The following is a 25,333-nucleotide window of genomic DNA, read 5'->3' as shown; positions in this document are numbered from 1 at the left end:
ACACTCGCCCACAAACCATCTCTTGATGCTCTTGCCAGGGAGAGGCCATGGGGTGGGCATGAATCATGGGGCTTGAGCTAATGTAGTATTTTTGCATTATTATCAGATACCAGAGAAGCATAACAGGACAGAGGTGATGCTGGATGGGCAAGTCTCTTAAGGTGATGTCCTCCAGACAACATTATAAAGCATTAAATACTTTGTGTGAATGTGAGGATTTAAGACACACGGGGAAGGAGGTCACAATGTGCATAACTAGCTCCCCACTGAGCAGGGGCACAGCTCTCAGCCTATACCTGCTCCCCCAGGGGCTACTTTCCCTTAGGGTCTGAGTGCAAAGCTCTTACTCTTTATTTTCTTCCTCCTTTCAATCCCATCATTCTTAACACTGTACCAAACTCCAAGGAATTTGATTTTTGAATCACAACTCAAAAACATCTTGTTTGAAGGATAATTCCAATTTATTAACAAACAAGAATAAACAGCACAAAATGACTGTGAAAGACTAAGAAAGACAGACAGGGGTTCATTCAGCCCAACTCTCCTGTGCATGCAGGGATAAACCTTCCCTGTGCCTCTTTGATGGTGCCCCTTAGATGGGGAAGGCCCGTCCTGCAGAAGCAGGGTGAGCACAGTTCTTCTCTGCTTCTTCCTCATGGGTGAGAGACTCTCTCTCTACTCCCCTACCCCCCAGAAAGTTCCCCCCTGCAGGACCATAAACCTGCACAACTAAGACTTGAAAAACATTTTTCCACTTTGCTGCTATACTTTTTCACACCTTTGGATTCATTTTTATGAATGAAATTGTGTGTTTGAAATAGCACATCTCGACAAGATTGCAAACCCAGCCTGTTAGAAACTATTGTTCTTTCCTCCACTGCCTGATAGTCTAGATCCAGGTTTGTCTCCATAACATGCCAAAGAGAAACTAGTAAGACCTCACATTAGAGTTATTAAAAGCATGAACATAGTCTCACTTGATCCTCACAGCAACCCTGGGAGGTAGGCATGTAGGCACAGTGGTTCCAGGATCCAGAGAACAAAGTCATAACTGATGGAGTGGGAACCAAATCTGTGTACTCTGACCCCCTGGTCCAGGGCTCCTTCCACTCCACAAGGTGAACTGGGCCCACCCTGGTGAGCAGGGTGGCTTTTCTGCTCAGGAGAGAGAAGATGTCCTTTGGGCTTGCAAACAAAGGAGATTTTAAGTACATACCTCAGCAGATAGCTCAGAGGATAAACACACCTGAGCTCAATCTAGCATCAACATCAGAGGGATGAACAAAACAGACATAGGCATCTTTGACAAGGGTTTCTTCTTGTTTCCTGATTCTCATGTGGAACACGCTGGGTGCCATGACATGAATGCAGTGAAGTCCAGGAGGAGAGAAGGCATTCAAAGGACTTTTTCATCTATCAGTTTATTGATTCCCTCGCAGATCTTCTTGAGGTTGGGCCTACAGTCTCCATCGAGGCTATAAAGGGTGGAGAGGAACTCTACATCGGCAAAGTGGTTGAAGACATGATTGATGCGCCCGTGGGTCCTGGGTGTGAGGTGTCGCTGCACCAGTTCATGCACCAGGTCCTTGCACTCATGTAGGAGCTTGGAGAGCACGTTTCGATCGAAGGTGTATTCCACCTCATAGAAGCTGACGATGGTCATGGCGGTCTGGTTCAGCTTCTTCCTAAACTTCTCCACTATCACAACTTCCTCTGGGCTGAACTGGTTGTTCCGGTAGAGGATCCCGATTTTGATTGCCACCTTGATTAAGTCTTTCATGATCTTGTGGGCTTCCTTTTTGTTATGTATGTGCTCTTTGGTGACTTTGTAGAGCTCATCAAAGATCTCGCTGCTGGTATCATCAATCAGCATGTTGGCCACAGTTTTGCTGGCTATTTTGCTCAGAATCTTCTTCTGGGCTTGAAGGGCAAGGTTCTTTGAACTAAAAACATCAGGACCTATGGTAAGAAAAGAAATAAAAGTTATATAAATAGGAGAACCTTTGATTAGGTTTCTACAAGTGAAATACTAACTTGAACTTTACATTCTTAGGGCAAAAATTCATGCCTTCATAACCCATGACTCTTTTATGAAACCCTACCCTAGTCTGGTTACTTCACTGTCCTTGCCACATGATATGCCTGTTTACCTTCTTGAACCTTTTAAATTGTCCTTTTTCCTTTCTGGACATGGTCTTCTCATGCCCAGGCCAGATCTCATCCTTTTGACCTACTTCATGCAGAAAACCTCCTTGAATCTATTTGCTCATGGAGAACTCTCTACAATAATTATTGTAATGAAAACCATTCAATTTTGCAAATTTACAGGAGGAAATTATTGCTTAGTGATAAGAATGTAGCACCAGTGCCAACCCCATTCCTAGGACAGACCTGGGTGGTTGATCATGGGAGTGTTGAGTCTAAGATGTATTTTTTTCATATTTGATATCTTGGAAGTAGTGATCTATCTTATAGTCACTGTTGCCAGGTGGTAGTTGTGTTGTGGTTGCATTACCTGTGTGTACATCAATTTACACAATAGGAGACAGGGATTTGAAATAAAAATCATGAGTACTCTTGAAAGAAATGTTGCCTCACCAATGCTCTTGATGACAGAGAACTACACTGTGTGGGAAACACAGACATCAATGCTCCGAGCAAAGATGCTTCTGCCAAGTAGTACCCTGAATGTGAGGAAATGTAGAAAAACCAAATCCAGTTTATTTCCCATACTTTCCACTTTATTAATGAATGAGAACAATATATGTTAAAGGAAATAACACTATGTATAAGTAAGTCTAAAAAGAATCTTCTAATAAGAAAGTGGACACAAAACTCTAAGCAGTAAGAAAGGAATCATTTGTAATTTAATTGGAAACATTTTCTTCTTTCTTAAGAGTGTATAAAATGGCCTCTTATAATTGATGGGGTCTTAGACTGGATGGAATACTCCATGAAGTTACCAGTTAGCTGAAACTGGTATATGAAATGAAACCCATTGGCAATCTTCATTCAACAGTATGTATGTGTATCATTCTTATCCTCCCAAGGAGAGTCAGGTTGCCTGAGGACAGAGACAGCATCTCCCATAGCACCTAGCTAAGTCCTGGGCACAGAGATGGAATGGCATTTGTTAAGTTAAATGCTAGAGAAATTCTGCAGAATAAATTTCCCTTTGAAAACTGAGGGCCCTCTAGGATCCCAGGAATTCTTTTCCAGCACTCTGTGGCTACATGGAAGTGACAGGCAGCATGGACAGACAGATGGCCACACACACCAGCTTTTGCAATCCTCTCGGGCCCCTCGTCATCTCAATCCCACCCCCTCTGCTCACCCTGGATTCATCCCTCAATAGAATGCCATTAATCCCTGGGTGCATAAGCCTCACAAACACGGACTCAGTAAATACTCAAACACGATTCAGACACAGGCTCCAGCTCTTCCTCCACCCATATGCCCCCTCATGGACTGGCTCCTTCCCTCCCAGCTCAGCCCTGGGTTTTCCCAGGACAGCTACTCCTGCTCATGGAGCTCTTCCAGCTGTCAGCCCCAGGGTCATGGCCTGGAGTGGGGGCACTAAAGTGGGATCAGTAGAACTAAAGAAGCAGGCACCATGGGTCTCCCATGGCCCCAGGAGGCTCTCCTGAACATCTGAGAACATAGATTCTTCAAGTAACTTCAGAGCAAGTGACCCTGACACAGCCAGGATTTTCCCTTCAGCCTCAGTATGAAGGGAAGAAACATAAATTTTTGACTTTTCCTTACTGTGAGATTAATGCCCTTCCAGAGCTGGAGACAAATAATATTCCTGCCCAGTCTGATCATCTACCATGGTCATCAGACCTTTGTGTAGATAACCTTTGTTCCCAAAACATCACATTCCTCCTCCCCATACAAATATTTACCAGCATTAAGGATATTTAAAAGATTGTGCTGCATGCTTTGAAGTCAATTCCACAGGAGAAACTTAAAGACTTTTAAGCTTTGGCTCTGTCACCGAAATAACTGTATGCCTCCCTAGGTGGTTATTCTGTTGGGAAACAATGGAATCCAGATTCATCTGTTCTGGAATATCAAAAAACGAGTCATTTCTTTGTAGACACAATTCCCCAAACTTGAGAAGATATTTGAAGAGGCACTCTAGAAATGCAGCACAGAAGCAACTGACCAACTAACTATGTGTCTGCTGAAATATAAGCTCTATGGGAACAGGAGTTTGTGTCCAAGCCCCACTGGACTCAGTGGGCCCACTGGACCCAGGTGGCCCTTGGCAGCTATTGTTGAATGAGGGAACACTGGCTCTGAGCCAGGCACTTCATGGCTTTACCCCTGAGAACTGTGGGAAGCTGATGTTTTTACCAAGGCTTTCTTGCTAGCCAGATTCCAAAGGGTCATCACACCTTTTGCTCTTCTATCCCCATAAGAATTTTGAAAAGCAAGTACCTCCTTGCATATTTTTTAACTTGACAGGAAGTATTTTTCACCTTATGATTAAACAGTTATAATTTCAAAATAGATTACATGTCTAGATATTTTAAATATTGATACTTTAAAATCAATGTGTTAAATTATTCTTTTAAAAGTATCCAGTGTACACAGTGCACACCACAGTGATATAACATCCATTATTGTCCATTTGAAAATGACAGGAGCAAGCTCTTCTTTAAAAATGAGAGCTGCTACATTTTTTTTTTCTACTTAAAATTGTATATCTATGACATCTAGAGAACTTTAACTTAGTATCTGTTTTTATGTTTGAAAATGTTTTATTTGATCAAGCCATCCATAATTCTCTATAACCAAAGGATACATAAAAATTGAAATTGAAATTAAAAGATAATTCTAGTGATCAAAATCTCCAATCCTTAAAAAAATTCCTTAAAAAGTTATCATTCTAATTATTTTGGGTAGAAGTATTAAACTATTATAAATACTAAATGTAAAAAGTAGTTTTATTGGGCATGTACCTTCAAGTGAGATTAGTAGAGGCATGTCATCACTTTGTTTGACCAGGTTTTGCACCCCAGTGAAAAGTATTCATATTTATTCCAATAAGATTCTTCATGGGTGGGAACTCCATGACTGAACCAGTGGAAGGTTCACTGCGCTTTGACCTCAGATTGTTGTTCTGACAGTTGAATTTAGAAGAGTATTGAAGTGAGAAAGAGGAGTTGGACTTAGATATCAATTCCCTCAAAACTCTCCTCTTGTGCTCATCGGATGGAAAGTTTCTGGATTCTCCATGGTGCACACACCAATTTGAATCCTGCTCTTTTATAAGAGCAGTGTTGTTCCATGAGATGTTAAGTGCTGTTCTTTTCAGAGGAATAGAGTTTTTTTTTTTTTTAAGGTTTTACTCCATAATTATAAAATATTGGTTAAATTTCCTGTGTTGTACAATATATCCTTGTAGCTTATTTTATACATGATAGTCTATATCTGTTAATCCCCCACTCCTATTTTGTCCCTCCTCCTTCCCTCTCCCAAGGAAGAAGGTTACTATGGTAACTGATTGTTTGTTTTCTATATCTGTGAGTCTGCTTCTCTTTTGTTATATTCACTAGTTTGTTGTATTTTTTAGATTCCATGTATAATGGGTATCATACAGTATTTGTCTTTTTCTGACTTATTTTACTTAGCATAATACTCCCTGAATAAAGAATTTCTTGATCAAAAAAGGTTTGGAAAACATTAGGTTAAGCAATATGAAACAGATTTCTTTCCTATGAGACTTTAAAAATATTTCTTTAATACATTAAGGTGTTTTATCAGCTGTCAGAGAGGGGTGGGTATAATTGGTAGAATAATGACCCCCTCCAAATGTCCACATCCTAGTCCTGGAATCTGTGCATGTACTACCTTACCGGGTAAAACAGACTTCATAGATATGACTAAGTTAAGAATTTGGAGATGGAGAAATTACCCCGGATTAGCCAGTAAGCCTGATGCAATTACAAGACTCTTTATAAGTGAAAGAGGGAGAGAGAGTCAAAAAAAGACTTGATGATGGGGGCAGAGGATCAAAGGGATGTAATGTCTGGCTTCAAAGATGGGAGAGAGAACTGCATCAGTCAAGGAACACAGGCGGCCTCTAGAAGTTGAAATGGGCAAGGGAACAGATTACCCCCTAGAGCCTTCAGAAAAAATGCAGCCCTGCTGACACCTTGGTTTTCAGAGCTATAAAATTCATTCAGGATGTCTGATCTCCAAAGCTGTGTGACGATAAATTTATATAGTTTTCAATCACTAAGTTTGTGGTAATTTTTTACAGCAGCTGTAGAAACTAATTCAGGTGAGTAGAGTGTGGAAATGTTCTTGTTTAGTCACTAAGTTCTATCACTCTTTTGATCCCATGGACTCATTAGGCTCCTCTGTCCACTGGACTTTCCAGGCAAGAATACTGGAGTGGGTTGCCATTTCCTTCTCTAGGGCCTCTTCCCAACCCAGTGATTGAACCCATGTCTCCTGCTTGGCAGGTGGATTCTTTATCACTTTAGCCACTAAGGAAGCCCAGAGTGTGGTAAAGCATTTCCCAGTTTTATCTAGCTACCAAACTCTGTTTTTTGAGTAGAGTGACCAACTGCCCTGAGTTGTCAGGACTTAGGGGTTTCCTGTATGGTGGACTTCTGGTGTTAAATTTGAAAAGCCCAGGCAAATTGGGACAAGTTGGTTACCCTCTTCCTGAGCCACTAATGATACATAGATCATTGACCTAAAAAATGAAGAACAATGTTGAAGTTGCTATCATCTCAGCAGGGTAAGATGCTTACTCTTGTTGCCACACATACCACACTTCTCTACTTGCTTTTTAATTCTAGAGTCAATCTTGACCTTTTTTGGTCTCTTTTGGGCCAAGGTTTCTTTTGTCCCTTGGTTTCTCTGCAATTACTGAGCATTTACTCTTTGTTCAACTCTGTAGAAGTGCTGTGGGGGACGTCCTCCCCTCTTTCCCAAATATTTAATTGGGTCCTACTCTGAATATGGTCCTGCAGGGAGGCAGGGTAGAGACAAATGAAAGAAAATACTTTAACACATGAAACAGCCCAAATTGGCACGAGAGAGAACAGGTGGTTGAAGCTCTAGGCTCTGAATGTGGATAGGTGGGGATGGCTACAATATCACGAGGTGGTTTCTAAAGTCATCGAAATAGGCCAGCAATTTCCTCCAAATCACAAAGGCCTTGGGTGGTTTCCCACATATGTTCTCAGCAATTTCTCTTGTAAAAGAACATGTTATTTACCTACAAAGGGACTTGTGGTACAAGCTTCTATGCTGAGCCCTCAGGAGGGTCACAGGTATTGACTCTCTGAAGCCTAACAATCAAGAGGCTAGAGCAGAGGGATTACAGATCATCGAATTATGAGAGAAGCTTTAAGAAAAAACAGCAACCAAGCAGATTCCCACACTCTACTCCAAACTGTCAGTACTAAAATCTTTAGAAGGAGGGCCAGCAATCACAAGCTCTCTAACGTTTAGCATGATTCCAACCTACTGAAGATAGGACCCACCAATCACGGCACGCCCCAACATGTATCTTACTTCCAGAACACTGGTCCTGTCAGATGTTGCAGGGGAGAGGATTTCGTGGTCAGCTAAATGAGTTTGTAGATGACTATATATTGTGGCTGGCTTTTGATGTTGTGCCACACTAGACAGCTTATTAAAGGCTCTGAAAAGTCCTGAAGTAAAGATAACTGTGTAGTTTTATTATTTATTTGATGAAATAGCATCAAGACACCAATCTGGTCCATTCTAACAACTCCCAGGGGGAGGGCTGGAGAGCTAATACTCTTTCCAACGGGCACACGATTCAGGGGAGAGTGTGTGCACCAAGGGAGGGCTTGCGGGTGGGGGGCAGATTTTTTTTCAATTTATTTTTAATTGGAGGATAATTGCTTTGGGACAGACTTTTTGCATGTGGAAATCTTGGACTTGTTTCCTTCCACCCATCCTTCTGTCTTCATCTCTTGCAGAGGGACCATGTTGGCGACTCACCAGGGAGAAGCACTGCAGACTGAGAGGAAGAGCGTGAACTTTGGAAGCCAAGGTCAGGCGTGCCCTGGGAATACCTGGGAAAACAGGTCAAACTAGCGTGCATGTGTTTGTTTGGGGGAAACACCAAGAAGATCTAGGCTAGGTCATGGCAAAAACTATTCTCTTTTTCCTGCATACAAGCCTTAAAAAGGCTCTTTTAGCCAGTGACATTTCTCTTAACTACATTTAAACAACAGTACACATTCCCCAGCCATGAAAAGTAATGGATCGTTTACAGTACCTGAGAATCTCTGAGAATGGAAATAGAAAGGTGATTATGCAGCTTGTGTGACTAGCACAAGGAGATGAGACTGAGAAAGCTGCCAAGTCCATCCTTGTAGAAAAAAGCAAGAGCTTCCTTAAACCCAGATTGATGAAGGCACTCAAATAAAAAGATTATGAAGTCAGTGCTCTGAGAATAAGCAACCTTGGACCACTACAAGGAAAGGAAAAATACCAGAACTCTGTTGGGAGAATGGTGTGGCAATGGGAATGAACTAGTTTGAAGAGAGAATGCAAAAGGTAATTTGAGTGGACCCTTTACTGCATGGAAAAGTGTTGGGGCCAGTCTGAGCTGATGCTTCTATAAATGATGTTTAGCTGTAGCACAAGTGATGTTTCCATGTTTGTAGAAACACTAAGCTCTCCTGGATGGTGAAATGCCAAGCTGGTGGTGATAAACAGCAGGAAGGGTGAGTGGGTAGAAAAGAGGCAGATGAGCTTCAGCATGGTAAGAGCAAGGTGATACATTCTGGGAAAAATAAATGATGGTTATGAAAGATGACAGGCTCTCAGCTGTCAGCTACAGCCCAGAGAAGAACTCTTGAGCATCAACCCAGGATGTGCTGTGGCAGAGAAGGGCTGGGGGACAGACTCGGCTCTTTTCTTCTTACTCTCAGGACCTTGTAACTTCTCTACCCCTGATTAAAGAGTGTGTGTAAAACATATATGGCTGTGTGGATAGCTGTGTCAAAATTATAAAATTATCTGTAATAGCCAGCACTCACACGATCTCACTTCACTTCTGTAAATAGCTTAGGAAAATGGCAAGGAAGACAGTAGGCTAAAAATTGTTAAGTAGAAGTTAGGGGTGGAGAGGGGTACCATGAGAAAAACAATCTGTGATGCTTAATAAGCACCATCTGTCAAAGTAGGAGGCCCAGAGTACAAGGAAGGGGGGAGGGGAGTCCCCAGGGCACGAGGAGGGGTAAGACTTGGGCAGAGGGTGATCTGTGATTGTCCAGGTTTCTGGCGCTTAATCACTTTCACTTCACTGGGTTTTTGTTTGCTTTATTTGAGTGTAGTTGATTTACAATGTTGTGTTAGTTTCAGGTGTACAGCAAAGTGAATCAGTTACCCATATACATATGGCCAATCTTTTTTTAGATTCTTTTCTCATATAGGTCATTACAGAGTACTGAGTAGAGTTCCTTGTGCTTTACAGTAGGTCCTTATTAGTTATATATTTTATATATAATAGTGTGTATATGTCAATCCCAAGCTCCTAATTTAGCTGTTGGAAATAAAGTTTGAGCAAGTCTCCTTGAGATGGAGCAGCCCGACAAACTACTCTGAATGTGAACTTTCATGATGAGCACCCATCTTCTGCTCACCTGCACAGGCACCCAGAAAAGCTGATTATACTAGTCGTGTTCTCCTGCCTTGAGAACAGAGCCCCTGGGCTCACCCCTGCGTGCCTGCATGCTCAGTAGCTCAGTCATGTCCAACTCTTTGCTACCCCATGGACTGTGGCCCACCAAGCACTCCTGTCCATGGGATTTTCCAGGCAAGAATACTGGAGCAGGTTGTCATTTCCTCCTCCAGGGGATCTTCCTGACCCAGGGATCAAACCCACATCTCCTGCATCTCCTGTACTGGCAGGCAGATTCTTCACCACTTGAGCCACCTGGGAGGCCCATGAGAAGACCCAAGGTCTCCAAATTTCCACCACCTGCAATAAGAAGCAAGCAGCTTGTGGGTCCCGTGGGTGAGTCACCATGGCTTGGAAGGGCAGCAGCCTCCACCAGGCACCATGAAGGGGTGTGAAAAATGAGGACATTAGAATTTTATTTCTGATTCCTTGTTTTCTAATGAGATAGATTAAGCTTTACTAATATTAAACATTCAGGCTGACCCTGGGACCCACTGGTGTGTGGCAGTCTAAGAAAAGAGGAGAAGATCCCCCTATTCCCCAGGGGGTGGGGAAGTATTTAGTGTGTATCTCTATTTCTTTGTTCCATTTCAGCAGTTTTGGCTTATTTTGGCATATGTTTATGTGTGCTTGGTTAAATAGACTTACTGCTTATATTATTTAGTTCTGACTAAACTAACCATTCAGAGAAGGCAATGGCGCCCCACTCCAGTACTCTTACCTGGAAAATCCCATGGACGGAGGAGCCTCGTAGGCTGCAGTCTGTGGGGTCACTAAGAGTAGGACACAACTGAGCGACTTCACTTTCACTTTTTACTTTCATGCATTGGAGAAGGAAATGGCAACCCACTCCAGTGTTCTTGCCTGGAGAATCCCAGGGACGGGGGAGCCTGGTGGGCTGCCGTCTATGGGGTCGCACAGAGTTGGACACGACTGAAGCGACTTAGCAGCAGCAGGAGCAAACTAACCATTATGAAATGGACCAATGATTTCAAAAGATTCTTGCAAGAAACAAAACTGAGGCCTGAAGACAATACATTAATCATGCCAGCACAAGTGAGCAGCAAGAAAGTGGCAGAGCTGATGATTATCTTCCTCATCAAAAGAGGTTTTCCACAGCCAAATTATAAGGTAAAAGTAATGATCTAATCAGATCAGACAAGAAATGAGCTATAAAATTTTCAAAAATTCTAATAAGATTATTTGAAGTATGGATTTCATACACTTGTACTTGCCTCAAGATATCCCCAAGGCAGTAGGAAGTCGTGGCAATTTGCAAGACACTGAATGCTGAGTGCTAACTCCCTTCAGTTATGTCCGACTCTGTGCAACCTTATGGACTGTAGCCCGCCAGGCTCCTCTGTCCATGGGGATTCTCCAGGCAAGAATGCTGGAGTGGGTTGCCATGTCCGCCTCCAGGGGATCTTCCCGACCCAGAGATCAAACCTGCGTCTCTTAACATCTCCTCTCCTACCTTATATCATCAGGCAGGTTCTTTACCATCAGTGCCACCTGGGAAGCCCAGCAAGACAGACACATAGTGATTTTGATCTTAGCTTGTACTGTGGGTGAGGGTAATAAGGAACAGCCTGGGTGACTCTGGGGGAGATGGATGAGTCAGGGGTGAGGCTGAGTGCTTCTTCTAGCTTGGGAGACATGAGGTGGGGGACATTAAGGGGCCACCAACTCAAACAAGCATCTGGGAGAGCGTGTGTGGGGAGGATGACTTGAGGCCTGAGCATGCTGAGTTCTAGGGGTCCCGGGGGCCTGTACAGCAGGCATCTCCAGCTTGACATGTTCTGCCCTGAGCTTCCCATTTCCCCATTCAGACCCAGTCCCTATCCATCAAGCAGTTGACAGTGAAAAGACCTAGCTTCCTTAAATAATTAGCCAATTAAAGATCCTGGGGGATAAATAGGTTCTTCCTTTAAAATGCAAATTCCTCATTAAAGTGTAGTCTCTACTCACTGCTTCCTGGGGATCACATCAGAGCCGCATTGCAGCCCTCCTAGGGCTCCTCTCCTACTTCATGGTCCACCTCCCCACCAAGAAAATGGATTATTTTAAAATGAGGGTAGGAAGTGACAGGTAGGTTTCAGTACAAAGGACTGAGGTGGAGGGTGGAAGGAGGAAGGACTGATTTGTCAGAGACAACCAAGTGCAGAGGAGAGGGTGTCGCAATAGCCCGTCTTCACCCACCCTGAGTCCTGCCTCTAGCTTGGGCTTGAAAGAAAGTGAAGTGTTATTTGCTCAGTCGGGTCACACTCTTTGAGACCCCATAGACTGTAGCCTGCCAGGTTTCTCTGTCCATGGAATTCTCCAGGCAAGAATACTGGTGTGGGTAGCCATTCCCCTCTCCAGGGGATCTTCCCAACCCAGGGATCAAACCTGGGTCTCCTGCATTACAGGCAGATTCTTTAACATCTGAGCCACCAGGGAAGGGGTGCCCTTAAAATCTTGCCCTTGGCTAAGGCCTGGGAACAGTCACAGACTTTTGCTTTGCCCTGGGTGGCTGCTCAGTCCTAGAGATTCATTCATCTAGCAATCAGGAATGAGGATTTGAGTGTTTTGTTGGGGGGGGACCAGACATGATGAAATTTCCTAGCTGTATTGGAAGTTTTAGGGTGCTGAGAAAGAATATACGAAAGCAATGGTAGACAAAACAAGGTGCCTTCATAGGAAAGCATATTCAGACTGTTGCAATGCCTCACACTGAAATAAGTACACTTCAAAGGCAACATTTAATGACCTTCAAGATGAAGTCTCTTTTTCATTTCAAAAAAAAAAAAAAATCCCTGGGCCTTGAAATAACCATTTCAGGTGAAGATATCTGGCAGGGTCAGCTGTAAGCTCTTCTAGCTCATTATCTCACTTTGTCTTAGACGCCCCCAATCCACCCACCTCAGCACTGAGGAATTCGCAACTCAGTTAATAATCATGTCAGGGATAATGTTAACTACAAGCACAGATTATGTACCCCAGGTAGTGTATACTATGTATTTGATCCTCACAAAAGGGCTGCAAAAGGAAGACTGTTGAGTCCTATTTTATAGATGAGCAAACTGAGGAACAGCAGATTTAAGTAATTTGTTTAAAACTATGAGACTAGTTAAGTAAGACAGCTGAAGTTGAGCCAAATCAACTCTAGACAAAGCCTGCAATCTTTGCCTCCCTGCATCTGCTTTTAGAAAATTGTCCCTGGTTCCCTAATGACTGTGATTTCTCACTTATTTGAGAAATTATATAGGTCTCAATTAAAATCACCATCTAGCACTGAGATTTACATTTCATCATTTTCAAAAAATATTATCCCAAAAAAGCCAGTCTTATGATGTGACAGAACAATACCACCTATTCATCAAAACTTAAAGGTAGATGTAGCTTTCATTTTGAGAGGCCATTCTATGTATTTGAACAGAGTTGCATACTGGCTTTGTTTTTCATATTGATTTTATGGCTAGCTCTGAAAAGTGAGTGAGTGACAATTTTACTTAACAGAACTAACTGAAGCAGATACTTGTGAAGTCACTGGGGTAGGGTGTGTGTGTGTGTGTGTGTGTGTGTGTGTGGTGAATCATCTCCAACTCAACAGGTTAATTTTGGAGATCTGAGAAATATTTTTGTCTCACTGCAGTAGAAGAGCAACTCTCACTAAAAACAACATCTATGATATATGATTTCTTTAAGCAAAGCTTATTCACCCCTCCCCCAATCTCTCTTGCATCTAACAAATAACTAGTGTGTCTCCCTGAACAGCAGGTCACACTCAGGCATAATGAAATAATAAAAATAGAGTCTATGTAGGTAGTGCACTATGCACAGCAACTCGTCGTATCCTTGCAACAATTCAACACGCAGGCACTGATCACCACCTTCATCATCATTTTACATACAAGGAAAGTGCAAAGTGAGGATCAGTAGCTATTTAAATGCACCATTTAGGAAGTGGCAGAGTTGGATTCGGGCTGCCCTAGAGTCTTGTGCTTCAACCCCCCACACTAACCTGTCATTCATGAGGTGATAAACACCAATTAGTTTAAAGGCTTTTTTGAATTACTGCTCACTTTAACATGGAGATTGAGCTGGTTTTCTCCTCAGAAGAATTAATTTTTTACAAACCCACGGAGCATTACAAATATATAGACAAAACAGAAGATAATATAACAAACCTTACTTGTATGGTCACCACACATATGGAACAAATCTTAATATTTTGCCCTCAAAGACATAGGGAGATGAAGCCCGCTTTGTTTTCAACTTTGTTTCCCTTCTGTCTCCTCAGATCTAATTGCAGCTTCAGAAGTCCATGTGTCTTTTCTCATCCATGTTTTTATATGTTTACCTCATGAGTCTGCACACGTCAGCATTATACTGTTCAGAGTGTTTTTAAACTTCAGACGAAGGTATAACATTACACAGATCCTTCTGCGTCTCTTCATTCAACCTCATTCTTGCAAGATTGATCTAATTAGTCATTTCATTGCTTACACGAATATATTCTATATCCATGTTTCATGTTGATGGACGTTTACATTATTTTCACTTTCTGTAAGAAAGTAAGTCCAAGTCGCATCTCCTTGTGCACACACACAATAGCCTCCTGGGTTCTAAACCTAGGCCAGCACTGCCAGATCCTGCACCACAGCTGCCAACTGCTTCCTGCGAGACTGCACTAATTTTCACTCCCAGCTGCAGTGTATGAATTTCCTGTGGATCCACTTCCCCGTCAACACTTCAGATCCAGATTTTAAATTTTTGCCAATTTGTTAAGGACAAAATGGTACCTGATTTTAATATGCATTTCCCTGATTGTCACTGAGAGTCAATATATTTTGTGTATATTGAGCATTTAGGCCTTTCTCATCTGTGAATTACTTATTCATATAGTCATTTCCCGCTTCCCCGGTGGCTCAGCTGGTAAAGTATCCGCCTGCAATGTGGTAGACCTGGGTTCGATCCCTGGCTTGGGAAGATCCCTGGAGAAGGGAATGGCTACCCACTGCAGATTCTGGCCTGGAGGATTCCATACACTATACAGTCCATGGGGTTGCAAAGAGTCAGACACAACTGAGCAACTTTCACTTTCTTTTCATGGTCATTTCCCACCCAATTGGATTGTGTGTCTTTTTCCTGTTAATTTGTAGGAGTTTTTATGTATTATGGATTCTAAATCTCTGCTGCTCACATTACTTGTGAAAATCTCCTCCCAGTCTGTAGCATTAGCCTTTAATTTTGTTTATGGTGTCTTCAGCTATACAGAAATTCAAACTTTTATTATAGTTAAATTTATCAGTCTTTCCCTTTATGGTTAGTGGTTTTTGTGAAAGTGGAGTGAAAGTGTTAGTAGCTCAGTCGTCTCCAACTCTTTGTGACCCCATGGACTGTAGCGCACCAGGCTCCTCTATCCATGGAATTTTCCAGACAAGAATACTGGAGTGGGTTGCCATTCCTTTCTCCAGGGGATTTTCCTGACCCAGGGATAGAACCCAAGTCTCTTGCATTGCAGGCAGATTCTTTACCATCTGAGCCAACAGGGAAGTGGTTTTTATTTTGTGTTAAAAAAAATTATTTCCTGCCATGAGGCAATAAGTGAGTCTCATATATTTCCCAAAAGTTTTAAGATTTTGTTTTTCACATTAAGGTCTTTAATCCATTTGGAATTTATTTGTGGGTACTGTAGAAGGTATATTTTTCTCCTCATAATTTATTCAATTTATTGAATAGCTCATCTGCCTGCTACTGATCTGCCTGGCCACCTTTTTCTTGTCAAGTTCCATATTGCAGAGGTCTGAGTATTTTACTCTCTTCTATTGATCATTTTGTCTATTTCAACACCAGTGCCACACTGTCTTAATTACTGTTACTTATAGTAAGTCTTGATTGGCCATAGGGAAGTTCCCCCCATTTTATTTTTCTTAGAAATTGTTTTGATTATTCTTGCCTTTACTCTTCCAAATGAATTTTAGTGTCATTTGACCAAATGAACACCTTGTATTCATTTGAGGTAAACTGATATGTTTATGATAGTAAGCTTTCCATTCATTAGCATGATATATCTCTCTAATCAGAGTATCTTCTCTGTCTTTCAATAAGGTCTTACAGTCGCACCCATAAAGCTCTTGCATATCTTTCATTAGGTTTACTTCTAGGTATATATAGTTTTGGTTGCTACTCTAAGTGTAATTTTTTTCTACTATATTTTCTAAATGGTTATTGATAATGCATGGGAACCCAACTGATTCCTGTATTGTTGCTGTTGCTCAGTTGCTAAGTTGTGTCCCACTCTTTGTGACCCCTATGGACTGCAGCATGTCAGGCTCCTCTGTCCTTCACTACCTCTTGGAGTTAGCTCAAATTCATGTCTGTTGATCCCTGTATATTTGTTTCCAATTGAAAAACTTTGTTGAGTTCTGAGTCCTAATAGATTTTATGTAGCACTGCTTGTAAGTTTTAATGTGGACAGCTACATTGCCTGCACAGAATGACTGTTTTCGTCTACCTCCTATTTCATTTTCTTGCCTTATCGCCTTAGTAGGAAACTGAAGTACAATACTGAATAGTAAGGGTGGTATTTGGCATCCCTGTCTCATTTCTGACTTTAACAGGGTTGCTTCTAATAATATTTCCCACCACATATACTGTCTGCTGTAGATTTTTGATGGATACTGCTATGAAGTTAAGGAAACTTCCTTCTCTTCCTAGTTTGCTAAAGCTTTGTTTAAGGTAAAAATATGTATCTAATTTTATCAAACACTTTCTTTGTACCTACTGAGATGATTATATGGCTTGTCTCTCTTAATATGTTTATTTAACCAATTATTAAGAGACTTTTTAATTTGAATCATCACTGCATTCTTAGGATAAGCTGCTTTACTTGGTCATGTATTTAGTATACTGTAGAAATCTATTAGTAAATATCACAGTCAGCATTTTGCAATTATGCTCAAAGGTGAGACTGGTCTATAACCTTCTTCTATTATAGTCTTTGTCTTATTTTGATGTCAGAGTAAACTAGCCTCATAAAATGGATTGGGTTGCTTTCTCTTTTTCTGTTTTCTGAGACTGTACATGTCAGACAAGGATGAATGGTCTTTTGAAGGGTTAGTAAAACGTGTCCATAAAAGCCACTTGTGACTAGTGTTTATTCTGAGAGTAGGGATGATTGAAGAATCAATTTCTTTAATGTTTCCTGGTATAGAAGAGCAATAATTCCCTAAAACAGAACATTCTTATAATTTTTTATTTAACAACTACTTTAAGCTCTTGAGAGCTTAAAATCTAAAATCTTAATCCAAAATCTTTAGAGTTTTATTACTTTCCCTAGAGCATCCACAGAGTAGGTAGTCATTCTGAATGGTAGATCACTCTCAGGAGTAAAGAGACAAACACTACCCACTGGCATAATTTTTAATACTGTTCTTCTTGTTTTGTTTTAAGAGGGGAGACTGAGGAGCTGTTTCTCAAAATATTTTCTTTCTTTAATAAGTTTATTATAAAAATGATACATGAGCACTGAGAACCATCAGAAAAGGCAGATAAGCTAAAGGAAGAAAGTAAGCACCCCATGATCCCATTGGCATAATGGTTAGCATGTATATATATTCTTCAAAACACTCTCCCAGGCATAAGCACTTTCATATTCACTAACATGGCAACAATGATTACTATTTTCTAATCTGCATTTTCACTTAACATTCTGAGGATATCTTTCTCTGTCAATAAGTAGATTATATATTTTTTGATGATATAATTTCCCCCTGCTCTGATTTTCCCATTTCCTCTCTCAATTCTCTCTTGAAAGACTTTTAATTTGTTCACAGTTTTTGCTACAAAGGACCTGGAGACAGTAACAAATAACCTAGCACCAGGGAGCACTGTGGAGGAGCTGGAAGGCTTTAAGCAAATACTGAAAATGTATTTGCTCCACTCATGATGAAGGTTGGAAGCTAGAACGAGCATAACAAAGGGTTATGAGCGTTACCGAGTGCCCAAGGCTGGGAACGGATGATGAAGGGTCATACGCCCGGCCTTTAGGTGTTCGGAGGCTTCCTTCTGACCACCTGTTTCTGGGAGCAAGGACTGTTGTATCATGATAAGACTCCCTTTAGAGTTTCGCCAAAGCTATATTATGGCTTGGAGAAGGTGATGGCACCCCACTCCAGTACTCTTGCCTGGAAAATCCCATGGACAGAGGAGCCTGGTAGGCTGCAGTCCATGGAGTCGAGAAGAGTTGGACACGACTGAGCGACTTCCCTTTCACTTTTCACTTTCATGCATTGGAGAAGGAAATGGCAACCCACTCCAGTGTTCTTGCCTGGAGAATCCCAGGGACGGGGGAGCCTGGTGGACTGCCGTCTATGGGGTCACACAGAGTCGGACACGACTGAAGTGACTTAGCGTGTTATGGCTTGGGTGGTGGGAACTGTATTTTATGATTGAATGCTTTGATGTTTTATCGAGAAAGGCTAAGTGCAAGTCTGCTTTATGCTCTGCTCCCTGAGACCATATATCTGTGAAAGCTGGATAATAAAAATTTGTCAGTCCACTAGAGGCTGTCCCTGAGTGTTCCTTTCAGAGTGCGGCCCTCCAAGCCTTACAGAGCATGAAGACGGGGAGGATGTCCAAAGGTGTCTCTTGGCAAATGGCAGTATTCCCTCCTAATGCTCCTTCCTGAGCCAGGATATGGCAGGTGACAACCAGAGGTAGCCCCACAAGCAGACTCCTTGGCTCCACTTACCCCAATTCCAGCCCTCCCACTGGAGGCCTGCTTGTCCGTCAGTCAGCAGTCATACTGAAATCAGAAGCCACAGGGTGGCTTCACTAGGACGGCTGTGCCCTAGCCCAGCTGGCTGAAGAAAGCCAGGTAGATGAGAACCAAACAGCACCAGCCACACAGCTGGCTCTCCATGAGGGTGGAGCCCGGGGCCCCGCGTGCGCACAGGTGAATCCAGTGGACCCCTGTCTGCGCAGAAGGGGCAGAGCCACAGCTTGTCTGTTCCAGCTGAAGGCCTCCTCCCAGCCAGGGACGGTGGCCCTCACGCCTGAGTGCAGCCCGCCTTTCCCTGTCCTTCCCTGTGCTGCTGTGCTGTGACTGGCACTGGGCGCTGACAGGGCTGATGCTCGGGAGGGTGTGAACCTCACGCCTAGGGCAGTGTCAATCAAGCAGAAGCAGTCCAATAAATGTTACCTGAATGTCTGGATGAATGGTTTAGCCTGTTCTTTTCTCACACTTGGAGGCCTAGATTCTATCTGTTCAAGATACATTCTGGAATAAGGTATGTATTCACAAAGTGCAGGCTGAACTGATCTCACTAAAAAAAAAAAAAGTACTGAATTCAGCTGAGGGACTGAGTTCCATCCCTTGCCTGTCACACAGAGGTGTCTGCCTGGTCCAGTCAGGCTCTGTCTGTGTCTCCACAAGCAACAGCAGCACCTGGGGGCCAAGATGCCTCACCCCATCATACCCTCAGTGCTCAATTCCAGCAGGAACCCTCTCTCCATGGCAGCAGCATCCACCCCTCCTGACACCCCTGAGCCTTCCCCCATTCATGGCCCTTCACGCTCACAGGCTATTTTAATACTCACGAGCTGTTGGGGATCAGAATAGCGCAGGACATGTCTGTCTCTCTGGGTGATTCTCTTTCTCTGTTGGCAGCTCCCAAACTGTTCACCAAGGCAGGCGCTCAAACACTCAGGCTCAGGCCATCAGACTGCTAACAAGGATGCCAGTAGGATGCTACATTCAGAGCCGTGGGAGGATGCCAACTTGGTAATATGTGAAATTAGTAAACAGACCGATGCAATAAAAATGTCAATCTTTGGAATTCTCCCATTTTTGGATAGCTATAAAGCCTAAAAAGTTTTTTTTTTTTTTTTTAAAGCAGGCAATAAAATGAAACAAACTCTTATCTATATTGGAAAAAATGAACAAAATATGGGCTGAGACAGTGGGTACTTAAGCCCAAAGCACTGATGCTCTTAGAAGGTGCTATAATGAGATTAATACAGTAATATGTTAACCCTCAGTTTAGTGAGCTTAAAAAAGATGAACAATTTGCTGTACTAGGGACATCGAAACACCCGAGGGTGAAGAAACAGAAGGTACTTCTGGATGGGAGATGATTTGGCAGCCAGTGTTATGCCTTGCTTAATATTCTACTTAATTTTTTTTTTTTTTTTTTTTTAGTGAAATAAGAATTTTGTACAATGACATTTTTGGATTTCAGTCAATATGAACAGGAAATGGGCATATGTAATGACTTATAGTACCCCCTAACGGTATTCTAGAGTAACTGGTTTTTTCTTGTTGTTCATGGATCTGAGGTATGAGACATGAGTTGAGACACATTTGGAAATCCATTGGTGCCATGGTCCTACTTGGCCCAGTTTGCTGAGGGGAGTTGGGATGGTGGATAGCTTGCTCTCCTGCCAGGTCCCTGGAGGTTGGGTGCCTTAGTTCTGCTGGTACCCCACCTCTGAAGGAACCGTTCTGAACAAGAGAGTAGCTGTGGAGACTTGCCTTTCTGGAAGTTGCCCGTAAGCGTGTCTTTCTCGAGGCTTCTTTTCTAAATTAAACTTTCGCCATACTTGTCTCAAAGGCAGTAAAAGCCTCCAAAGAAAGTTATTTATACTTCATGGTAATATTGGAGAAGGCAATGGCACCCCACTCCAGTACTCTTGCCTGGAAAATCCCATGGATGGAGGAGCCTGGTGGGCTGCAGTCCATGGGGTCACTGAGGGTCTGACACGACTGAGCGACTTCACTTTCACTTTTCACTTTCATGCATTGGAGAAGGAAATGGCAACCCACTCCAGTGTTCTTGCCTGGAGAATCCCAGGGATGGGGGAGCCTGGTGGGCTGCCATCTATGGGGTCGCACAGAGTCGGACACGACTGAAGTGACTTAGCAGCATGGTAATATGACAGTACCACCAAAAAGTTTCACTGTTTCAAATTAAGTCACTAGGCACCAGTCACTCTAAGATGCTGATAACTGCTATCTTGGGGAGCCAGGATGCCAGGGCTGTGGCTATGAAGTTGATCCCCAAGTCTGGGGAAAATCCCCAATACAGGGAAAACTGGGAGCTGACCTGGGTCCTGTCTCTCCATGAGCCCACAGCAGAGGAATGGAGGAAAGAGCCCCAGGGCACTCCCTGTGTACTGTGGGCCCAAGTCTTCACCTTCCTGGTTTATACGTCTGGGAGTTGGACTAGATGATTCTGCTCATTTGTTTTATATTCTCAATTTAATAATAACCTCATCAGAATCAGAAACTGAGTTTTAAAGTCCATTAAAAAACCCTACTGGGCATTGTTGAGATAGAGCCCCTGCCGGTGGGAGAGACTCTCAGCTTTCTCTCAGCTTTCCTTCTTTCACACTGGTTTCCCTCCAGCCTCTGAGCTCTCCCTCAGCTCTGCACTGCCAGTGGTTTCCGTAGTGGAATGCTTCCTGCTTTTCTGTCCTTCTGAAAACCTGGGGCATGGACCTCGGAGGCTCCAGCTTTCCTTTCCTGTGGCTTTCCTCCAAAATTACACCTCCCTCTTCCCCCCTCCCCCCTCCAGCCCCAGGGCCCTTGACTTCTCTGTCAGATGTCAGCCTGTCCTCGCCACAAAGCAGACTTTCCCCCAGGCTTCTCCCAGTGCTGACCTCAGCGCCCGCAGACCAAGCCGCAGACAGCCAGCGCCTGCGGGCTGCCCTGTGCTGATGCAGCTGCACATGGGAGCTGTGTCCCACACGCCAGGTCCCGTTCCTCTCACCAGGCCCACAGCCCTGTCATCCCACCTCTCTGCCCCCAAGAGAGATTGGCTCATCCTTTTCGCGGTTTCAGCCATGGCTCAGTGAATCTTCTCCCCAGATCCAAGCATCCCTTGCTGTCCTCCTTCCCCCTCTCCTCTGAGCCCTCCTCTCCAGAACAAACTCGGTTCTTGGGGCCTCTTCAGGGACCTTCCATTTGGCGTCACGTGTTCGTTCACTGCAAGTTCCAGGAGAGGGGGACCAGGACTGCTGTGTCCGCCATGGTGTCCCCGGCACATAGAAGAAGCTCGATGATAGATTTAAGCCTCAATCCCCAACACTGACTGGTCAGCACAGGAAGTGATGTCAAGGGGAAGAGGGTGAGCCCGGGGCCCCAGGAAGAGGCCTGAGGAGGGTCAGCTGCAAGAGGACAGAGGCGCTGCGGTCCTGTCCTACCCTGGCTTTCACCCCACACTCAATGGCATCAGCTCTCACGAGGTCACTTTCTAGTTGTTCCTGGGGAGTGACTGGACACGGGAGGACATTTTGTTGTCATAGCATGGGAGTAGGGGGTTCTATGGGGCATCAGTGGGTGCGGTCAGATATGTCACCTCTGCTGTAATTTCTGGGGCAGGGAATGCCTGCGGCACCCTGTGACACACACTCGGGCCTTGGCTCACCTGACCTCCAACATCCTGCAACGCTCCTTCGGTCTCTGCTTTCTGGATTCCCCTGTCTTGGTTCTTCACAGCCTCTTCCAGGGCACCTCTTCCCTCTGCCCAGGCCTGAGGCCTAGGTGTTCTCCATTTGCTCAGGACCATTTTCTCTCTTGCCACACACTGTCTCAGAATGTGAGATATCACCCCTTGCTCTTCCTGATACACCTCCCAGCCCAGGTGTCTCTGCTGAGGCCCAGCCCCACATGTTACTGCTTGCCAGCCCTCTCCACCTAGATTCCCAGGCCTCATGCTCAGAGCTTCCCTCAGCCCCTTTCTCCCACCCCTCTGCAGCCTCCTCCTTGTATTATATGTGGCTTTGCCGCTTGCTCAGTGTCTGGACAAGAACGTGGGGGTCATCCTTGCCTTCTTTCTCTCTCTCACCTCGCGCATCTAAGGGGGCATTATACTGTCGATTCAGCCTCCTTCACATCTTCAAATGTATCTGCCTTTCTCTGTCTCACTGACAACATCTTAATACCTCATCATTTCTCACCCAAATGATTGTCTGTCTCCTCACGCATCTCTCTGCCCCAGCTTCCTTTCTGTTTTCCACACTGGGCTTAAGAATTGGCTTTCATGATGCTCCTCCACCAGGGAGAACATCAATTGACTGGCTGGCTTCCATGGACTTGAAGACAGAGGCCAGACTCTTGAGCATGGGATGCTGGTTGCTGAGCTCACCTCTCCAGCTTCATCCTCCACAGACTCTGAGCTCCTGATTCCAGGCAACGCACAGGTGTTGCTTGTCCTGCTCTGTCATGTCTGGGTCCGCTCTGCACCTTTGTATATTCAGTTCCCCTGTGCCTGAACTTTGGCTCTGCCCTCACCGCCAATTCCTATTCAATAACCTCCAGGGCTCCCCGAAGGATTTCTAACGTCTCAGCAACTTTTCTCTGCAACTACTCTTCCCTCTGTTATATTCTTATCACCATGGAGAGCAATCATCCGTTGGTTGAATGAATGACTTTATATCTCACCAGTCTGTGAACAACTTGAGAGCAGGAATCATCATTAGTTTAACACTGCAACTTTAGCCAGGGATTGAAACATAGAGACTGTTGTGTGAATGAATGGCTAACAGTCTTCACATTTTATTGAAATCCACTCATGCTCACGTCAGGAACACTAATGATAACTGGAGCGGGTGAGGTCTCAGGACTCTGATGCCTGCTTCCTCCACACAGGGGCCTGAGGTTGCTACACTGCCCCTTCCCCACCTGGGCATGGTCGCTCTGAGCTGACCAGTTACTTTTCTTTGTCATTTTATTTCTAAAAGTCTTTTTTCAAAGTAATACAGGTACATTATTTAAAAAGTTAAATCCTTCTATAAGGCTCATAGTGCTGTAGACTCTGGCCTACTTCTGATGCTGGCTTTCTGGAGGCAAAACACTTTATAACCGTTGCAACTAATAATTACTAGTTATTAGCAATTACTAATAATTATGTTTAACTTCCTTTCACAGAAGGTGAGAATTTAGCTGTCTTTTCCATTCATTTCTCCTTCCACCTTCCAGTTTGGTTCTATTTCAATATTTGTTTAAATCAAACTTAAGTGCTTACATTTCTGTGATAGAGATACCATTCATAGCTGAGTCATATATATTCTGTCACTTCCATGACAGCATTTCCTTTCTTATTCATCTTGTTTTCCCAGGAGTTAAACACTGCCTTGTATTTCTTTTGGTTAGTTTTCTATCTACCGGGCAGTAATTCACTCTACTGGGTAGTAATTCACTCTTAAAGTTCTAAGCAGAATATAAAGTGTTTCACAACAGGTTCAAACAAATCAACTAATCTTTCTTGGAGACTCCTCTGGGAGCGCTGTGTGCCCTGGCTCAAATCTGGGTGCAAAGGTCTCTTAGCCTGCTCCAGGCTCTCAGCCCAATTCTTCCTTCATTCTTCATTTCTTCTTTCCTGTATCCATCTCCTGTTTCTTGGTTCTCACAGCTTTCTCTTTCTTAACTTGCTCCCCATTTCAGTGTAACACTTTGTCCAGTATATGCATCAGCAAACTACCTTAAAGGGCCAGAGATTAAGGGCCAAAAGTACAAAAAAGTACCTATAAAACCATTTACAATGTAACCATTAAAAAAAGTAAAAATGCTTCTAGCTTGTGGGACACACAGAAACAGGTGACAGGCCCGTCTTGGCCTGGGGATGTCAGCTGGCTGACTCCTAGTCTAGCAGCTCCCTAAGGAAGGGAGCACAGTGAGGTGATTTTTTTGAGATCTACTTTATCATGCAATGATTTAGTCTACCTCACACACTTGACTGATAGTCTGACTGCGCTCAGAACTCTCTCACCAATCATTCGCCTTGAGAATTCAAAGATACTGCAACTCTGTCGCTTAGTCCTCAGCTATGTAGAAAACTAGTGCCTTGCTTTTCGTTTGTCTTTAATTTTTATTGCAGTATAATTGCTTTATAGTGTTGGGTTAGTTTCTACTCTACAGCAAAATGAACTAGTCATACGTATACATGTGCCTTGTCCCTTTTGGACTTCTTTCCCACTCAGATCACCACAGTGCATTAAATAGAGTTCCCCGTGCTATAGAGTATGTTCTCATTAGTTACGTATTTTACACCTAGTATCAGTAGTGTATATGTGTCGATCCCAGGTATCCATAAATTTGTTCTCTACGTTTGTGTCTCTCTTTCTGCCCTACAAATATGATCATCTATACTGTTTTTCTAGACTTTGCATATATGCATTACTATATGATATTAGTTTTCTCTTTTTGACTTACTTCACCCTGTATGAGACACTTTGGGACCATCCATGTCTCTGCAAATGACCCAGCTTTGTTCCTTTTTAGTGGCTGAGTAATAGTCCATTCTGTCTATGCACCACATCTTCTCTGCCCCGTCCTCTGTGGCCACCTCTAGGTGGCTTCCATGTCCTGGCTATTGTAAACAGAGCTGCTATGAACCCTGGGGTGCATGTATCTTTTTGACTTATGGTTTTCTCTGACTAGTGCATTGTTAAGAGCCTGGTTTTTCTCTCTGGAAGCTTTTAATATCTTTGCTTCATAACAAGTCTCCAGTCACAGCCATTTATCTTGGTGTTTCCACTGCCATAGTCCCTCTTGCACTCTGGAGGGCTTGTCGGATGGGTGGGAGGATCAATGCAGAGGAAATGGAGAGGAACACCTAGGTGGGAGGGGCTGCAGGGAAGCAAAGCACTAAGGATGAAGCA

At 43.5% G+C, this 25,333-nt stretch overlaps 1 protein-coding gene across 1 annotated transcript in view; it reads right to left on the bottom strand.

The window, feature by feature from the left end:
• Nucleotides 1-451: 451 nt before the first annotated feature.
• TNFAIP8L3 (TNF alpha induced protein 8 like 3) overlaps nt 452-25,333 on the bottom strand; it is a 42,821-nt gene continuing 17,939 nt past the window's right edge. The window contains exon 2 of the mRNA XM_052646774.1: nt 452-1,959. Within this exon, the coding sequence (XP_052502734.1) occupies nt 1,397-1,959 (563 nt within the window). The 3' untranslated portion in view covers nt 452-1,396. The remainder of the gene's footprint in view (nt 1,960-25,333) is intronic.

Source organism: Budorcas taxicolor, chromosome 10 (genome assembly GCF_023091745.1).
Source record: "Budorcas taxicolor isolate Tak-1 chromosome 10, Takin1.1, whole genome shotgun sequence".
NCBI classification, from domain to species: Eukaryota; Metazoa; Chordata; class Mammalia; order Artiodactyla; family Bovidae; genus Budorcas; species Budorcas taxicolor.
Note: the sequence above shows the minus strand (reverse complement) of the source record. Positions and strands in the feature narration are given on the sequence as shown.